Source organism: Lemur catta, chromosome 1 (assembly GCF_020740605.2).
Source record: "Lemur catta isolate mLemCat1 chromosome 1, mLemCat1.pri, whole genome shotgun sequence".
Classification (NCBI taxonomy): domain Eukaryota; kingdom Metazoa; phylum Chordata; class Mammalia; order Primates; family Lemuridae; genus Lemur; species Lemur catta.
The window spans coordinates 68,130,795-68,137,894 of NC_059128.1; the positions used below are offsets into that span (position 1 = coordinate 68,130,795).

General features: G+C 36.1%; 1 protein-coding gene across 1 annotated transcript; it reads left to right on the top strand.

The window, feature by feature from the left end:
* The first annotated feature begins 4,894 nt into the window (after positions 1-4,894).
* Positions 4,895-5,857, top strand: LOC123631719 (olfactory receptor 4Q3). The gene has a single exon (XM_045541675.1). The coding sequence runs from the start codon at positions 4,910-4,912 to the stop codon at positions 5,855-5,857; it is 948 nt and encodes a 315-aa protein (XP_045397631.1). The 5' UTR covers positions 4,895-4,909.
* Positions 5,858-7,100: the final 1,243 nt, after the last annotated feature.

The window sequence follows — 7,100 nt, forward strand, 5'->3', positions numbered from 1 at the left end:
TGATCTCTGGAGGTTTCTATTTGGCCATCAAACAAAAATGGAAATACAACATACCCAAACTTATAGAATGCAGCAAATGCAGTCCTAAGAGGAAATATTATAGCAATAAACACCTACATCAAAAGAGAAGAAAGATTACAAATAAAAACATTATGACTCAAGGAAATAGAAAAAGAAGAACAAACTAAGACCAATGTTGGCAAAAGGAAAAAAATAATGAACAGCAGAAATAAATGAAATATAGATAAGAAAAACAATAAAAGGATCAACAAAACTAAGAGTTGGTTATTTGAAAAGATAAAAATCAACAAACCTTTGGCTAGACTAACCAAGATAAGAAAAGACTCAAATAAATAAAATCAGAAATGAAAGAAGAGATATTACACAGAAATACAAAAGATTATAAGAGACTATTACAAACAAGTACATGCCAAAAAAACTGAATAACCTAGAAGAAATGGATAAATTCCTGGACATATACAATCCACCAAGACTGAATCATGAAGAAACAGAAAATCTTAAGAGACCATTACCAAAACAGCAGATTGAAGCAGTAATAAAAACTCTCCTATTAAGAGCTCAGGGCCTAATGGCTTTACTGCTGAATTCTATGAAACATTTAAAGAAGACTGAGGCATGGAGAATGGGTGGCATATATAGTGCCAAATTAATCAGTCAAAGTAAGTAAAAGGGGTGGACTGTGTTATACAACAGGTCTGACTGTTTCAGAACCTACAAGGGCTCAAGATCAGCTTTCTAGCAAGAATTGAGATTCAAGACAACTCAAACAACAGCAGCCAAGGGAATCCCAGGGCTCATTAGGCTAAGCAATGTTGTAAGAACCATAAAAACCTCAGATACATCCAGAGCCCTAGGGACGGGAGATTTTTCTAATTCATTCAGCCAGCCCTTAACTAGGGCTTGGCTTACAAGGAAGCAGGTAAGGCACAGACTGGGCAACGGTGATGGTCATCTAAGGATTGCCCATTTTGCTGGCCCGAGGCTGATGAGGGACTGATAGGATGAATGACAGGATAACATATTCTTCCTTAAAACCACATAGCTCCTGACAAGCAATGATGTAAGTTTCTCAGATATGTTTATTCCAAGCTCCACTCACCTCCCTGTTCCTCTTTCTGACTCTGATGCTATTTTTAGGCTTACTATTGTTCTTACTTTTTTTCTCTATATACTCTGACATTCATTACTTTTAAATTTAAGAGATCATTTGAGTTTTGTTGTTCTAGGTTTATCCTTAGAAACATTTACAGAACTATAAAATTCCTATTGCATCAAGGAATTCTAGAGCTAGTGGTATCTTGGAAAGTTGTTACAAGGTTTGAATAAGATAGGACCAACTTTATGTAACTGAAGGCAGTATAGCTGTTAGACTACTTATTTCTACTATAGTCCCCATTAGATCCTATTTCCCATTTCTTTAATTATCTCAGTTACTTTGTGCTGAATCTTCTTTACTTCCCCAAAATGCACTGTAAAATGCAATATTTCAAACAAGGCCAAAAAATGCTTAGAGCAAAAAGATTATGCCCTTCTCAGTAGGAAATATCATTGTGGGTACCATCTCCAACTAATGGTGTCCATTTTTTGGTATTTCAGGAGAAATTTAAAAATGCATCAAATACCTTCAAAAGGAGTTCACATAGCACTTTAGCTAGAAAATAGTTTTCTATAGTTGGCAAGTTTCTTCCTTTAATAAGGTATTTATTCCCACATAGACAAAAATAAGCAAACAAAATAGCAAAATATAGTCTATTGTTTTCTAAAAGCACATGTCCCATGAGGAAAACTTTATTTCTTTTTTTGATATTTTCCTTGTAGACCTGTTTGGTTCCTTGTTTAGAAAGACTGGAGACTGGCTGCTCAGCTGTCCATAAGTAGCCTTTGATTACTTAAGGAGCTTGTTATTTGTCCTTTTCCCTCCATGCTGTAGCACTCTTCTATAAAGACTTTTATTTTTCATTAAGCGTTCTCAATTTCTTTGGATCATTTTGTACACTTAAAACATTTTTATTGACTTTTGCAGATTCTTAGGTTATTCTTAGGATATGAAACATGAAACGCTTGATAGAGCCTGATCTTACTGCTAATGGGGTAATGGAGCTGGCATTTTTGAATGTTGCTTCCCAGGCCCCTGCAGGGGTTTGGCAAGGGAAATTATATTGTGGTGGGAGGTGTTTTTGGGGGGTGGATATGCCTTTATGCTGCTGGGTATAGTGCTCTTTTCATTCTTCAAAGAATAGTCACAGGCCAAGTTTCTTACTGTGATCAAAGACTTCAGAAATGTAAAAGCTGGGAGATGCCTCTACAAAACATGGCAATTTTATTAATAATGAAAAGAAACTTTTCATATTGGTTGATATTATGTTTTAATATTACCTAAAGGCAGAAAATTTATTGAGTCACGAAAAATATCCAAAAATAGCCAGAATCCAACCCCTCCCTTGATGACAACTCGAATGACTAGGAATACAATGTTGCCTATTTTTGTCTTAAGTAAATGTGAAGATTTTGATATCACTATTAATCAAAATCTTATTACAGTAATTATCTAGAAATTTTCCAAAATATTTCTAATACTGAAACTCCCTAATATTAAATATTACTTTAAAGAAGTAGGGCTTATAAACTAGGATTTAAAAATGGTTTGTAGTAATTTGGGTATAATATATTCTACCTGCTCTTATTTAATCTACCCTTCTGATTTTTTAAATTTTAATCTTGTCTGCTTTAACGCAAGCTTCTTTCTCTGCATTTGTTTGGGGAAAATAGCAAGTGTACAATATACCCTTCATATGCTTTTTCTTTATGTTAGGAGATAATCATATTATTTCTCAGCCATATTCTAAGACTAAATTACAGCAATGATTTGGACTATGCTTTCCAATTTTTTTCTGGTTTCTAGAAACTTCTTTTCATTTTTTTTTTTAATAATTTTTGTTGCTCTTTCTCAGGCTCTTTCCAGTTTTCCCAAGATTATGTTTCAAATTAAATCCAGAATTTTAATAAGATCTTGACCCCTGTTAATTAGACATTTTAGATACCAGAAAAGAACATCAGAATGCCATTTTCTCATGGAAATTTGCAATACTTGGTGTATCAAGGAAGACTGGAAAATTTCCAATATAGCAGAGCTCAAGTATAGGGCTATATATATGACGGCAAATGGTTTCCTACTCTGTATTTTTTGCTTTATTTTCCAATTGATTCTAGAAAGTGAGGTGGTTCCTTCCAATGATTATGAGATTATAGAAGTGGAAGCACCTGTGCACCTGGCTGTATAGGCAGGTGAAAAGGATGATCACAAACGTGGCATGACAGAGGCATCCAAAAGCTGCTTGAGCCCCAAATCTCTCTCCCACCTGCTTATCTTGAAAGAATGTGTTCTAGAGAAAGATTTTATGTCACTAAGGGTTTTTCTTTTTGTAATTCAGGTACTTATTCTGCATTGTCTATGTAAATCCCTGACACCTAGTATGAATAATTTTATCAGATAACTTTCTCTGAATGACTTGAGAGAACCAAGTGCAACAACATAGAATAGGCAATGTGGGACAGAAAATTACAAATCTTGACTCACTTCATATTTTGCCTAGAGCTGGTTCTAGGCAGAAAATACTCTAGACAGAGAGATATACATTAATTCTTAATCATTTCAATGGAAGAAATGTATCAATTTTCCCTAATTTTTAACAATAATCCAAGGTGCTCCTACCCAATGTTGAGTGAGTGTGAGTGTAGAGCAGGGAAAATGGTAAAACAATGTCTTAGCAAATCCTTTATTTTCTTACATGCACCTAGGGTTGTTGAAAAGTCCAGAAGCAGCACAATTCTGACTTCCCCTACTATCCTTTCTTATAATGGTCATAGTAGGCTTTGGTACATGCCTCAGTGATATGGGTCATGGCCTTGGGTCTCTTCTCTTGGTTATTGGTGCCTTCTAGTCGCTGTCCTTCTCATCCTGAGTCTGATGCATATGTAAACTCAAAGGTTAAAATTTCACTTCTTCTTACACAATCTTTACAAGCTTCCCAATCTCTGTGACCTGTGATAATCAATAAAGACAAAGAATATGAGCTTTTCTTAATCCTTCCTAAATAATTTGAGTTTCCTAATATAACCTATACATAATATTTACCTTTGTACAACATAGCAGTTCATTGTTTACAAAGCATTCTCCTTTCAATCTGATAAATTATTGAACTTCTGCTATGCAGTAAGCATTGTGGTGTGGATACAAACATGAATAAAAAGTATTTCCTCATCTTGAAGGACTTAGTCATTTTTTTGTGGTGCTTTTTGACATATTACATTTGATTCCCAAAGCAGCCTTGGGAAATGTCATTATCACTGTATTAGACTGAATAACCAAAGAATAAAACTCAGAGATTTTTAAGATTATTAAGATTATTCCCCTACCTGAGATTACACCATTTTAAGTGGTAGAGCTACGCATTGGATCTAGATACTTCGTTACAGAACTTTGTCCTTAGAGGATGTTATTCTGTCTATTTTTTAAAAATGGAGTGATTAATATGCTCTAATCTCCTCATGTCCAGGTCATTGTCTTTAGGTCATTCCTAGTTTACTGTAAATGCAATTTAAAAAATTTAGTAACACAGGAATAAAGAGTTGGAAGAAATACAAAATGTCCTTGTTCTATCAGTATAGGGTGTACTACCTATACTAACTCAAAGAACTTGTTTAAATTATTTTTATTCTGTAATATGATTCTATAAACCCTGGACCCATAATGTGATAATTCACACATATATATTTGAATATATATATAATATATTTAATATGTATATATTTGCCTTTTTCCTAACTTAAATCTTTATTTTTCCAATTTAATTTTTCTTTCTCTAGGTCAGTTGGTATTCTTGGCTTGATGAAAAAAGAAAATGATTCTAAGGTGACAGAATTTGTTCTTCTGGGCCTATCATCCTCCTGGGAGCTGCAGCTCTTTCTCTTCTTAATATTTTTGTTGTTTTACATTGCTGTTGTCCTGGGAAACCTCTCAATAGTGATAACAGTGCGAGCTGATGCTAGCCTGCTCCAATCTCCCATGTACTATTTTTTGGGCCATCTCTCCTTCGTTGACCTATGCTTGAGTTGTGTTACTGTGCCTAAGATGTTAGGGGATTTCCTACAGCAGGGCAAGACCATCTCTTTTTCAGGATGCCTGGCCCAGATCTACTTCCTCCACTTTCTGGGAGCCAGTGAGATGTTTCTGCTGACAGTCATGGCCTACGACAGGTATGTCGCCATATGTAACCCTTTGCATTACCTGACAGTCATGAACCGCCAGCTCTGCCTTCAGTTGGTTTTTGCCTGCTGGTGTGGGGGTTTCATCCACTCTATCACACAGGTTATACTGGTCATCCAGCTGCCCTTCTGTGGCCCCAATGAACTGGACAACTTCTACTGTGACGTCCCACAGGTCATCAAGCTGGCCTGCATGGACACCTATGTGGTAGAAGTGCTGATGGTTGCCAACAGTGGTCTGCTATCTCTTGTCTGCTTCTTGGTCTTGATCTTCTCTTATGCCATCATCCTGACCACCCTGAGAACTCGCCTCCACCAGGCCCAGAGCAAGGCCCTCTCTACCTGTGCCTCCCACCTGATGGTGGTCAGCCTGATCTTTGTGCCATGTGTATTCATCTACTTGAGGCCTTTCTGCAGCTTCTCTGTGGATAAGATATTCTCTGTGTTTTACACAGTGATCACACCTATGTTGAACCCCCTCATCTATACACTCAGAAATGCTGATATGAAGACAGCCATGAAGAAGCAGAGAAAAAAGCATGTGGAATTCTGTTGCTTTATCAAAGAATGATCAGGAAGAGGTGATTTAGAAAACATATTCTTTCTTGGGACACTCTTGTGCATGAACACATGTGTGAAAACCATTTTGATGACTTTGATGTAAAAGAGAAGACAGCGTCAAAATTATAATGCACCACTCTTGATTATAGTTGGGAGTCATAGGTGGCTTTTTTGAGTGTTAAATATAAAGCAGGATATTTAGGAAAATTTACTGGCCCACAAATGATAACAAGAATTAATTGAGGACACCTTGAAAGATCAACTCTTCTATCTTTATGTCTATAAAGTCTTCATTTATTAAATTTGTTTCACTTTTTAACTCTATTCAAATGAAAGGGGATATTATATCTCCTGTGTCCTGCTCCTTCAGGGTTTAACAATTCTTAGTATGAGGAAGTTCCTTCCGATTTCTCATCAGAGCCTCTTCTGAAGCAGTGCGAATTCCTTTTGTCCTGTCGCTAACAAAGCCTCAAAACAGCACCAACCACCCATATATTAGTGTTTTCCTAGGAACTGTGTTCCAGAGTGTGCCAGATTTTAGAAATGCAGTTGAACAACTCACTTGACAAAGGTTATGTGTGAGAGAAAGGAAGCCTGGGAGTACTAGGGTAATAGAAGCTACTAGTATTCTGTCGTAGAGGCTTCTCAAGAGGCACCCCATTTCACCTTGAGTTTTTCTTTGATTGGAATTATAGTGGGAATGAGCTGATAAGCCAGCTATCCAGCTGATCATAATGCTTAAGAGCTCTGAGCTCTGAAGAAAAACAGAAAGAAACGAGCTGTGCTTTAAAGCACTTATCCATCTGGTCCCTGGGTCTTGTGCTCATAATTACTACCTCTCAGTCTCAAATGTGCTTTGAGGAGTAGGTAATATTGTTTAACTTCATTTTTGCAAGTGAACTGAGAGTTAAGTGAGTTGCCCAAGGTCACTTAGTAGAAGCGTAATCAAGAAAGCTAGCAATTTTTGATAATTAAGTTAATATCTTTCCTTCCCCAGAAAGAGTATTTAACCTAATTATATAGACTAGTTGCTTAATTTCTACAATACCTGTATAGAAGCTCCAGAGCTAGAAGATCCCCAAAAAGCTTCACTTAAACATTTATATTTAAGATTCTTTATTTCTGATATAGGCTCCTCGGAACTTGCTATGGCTATGGAAACATCTATTCTATTTACTAAATAATAAGATAGTAATAAACTTTTTAGCACTACTTTTATAATTGGCCATTTTATTTCCTAATTAATTGATATG

Excerpts from the sequence above, each read along its gene's own strand:
- LOC123631719 (XM_045541675.1), top strand. The coding sequence starts at position 4,910 with ATGAAAAAAGAAAATGATTCTAAGGTGACAGAATTTGTTCTTCTGGGC.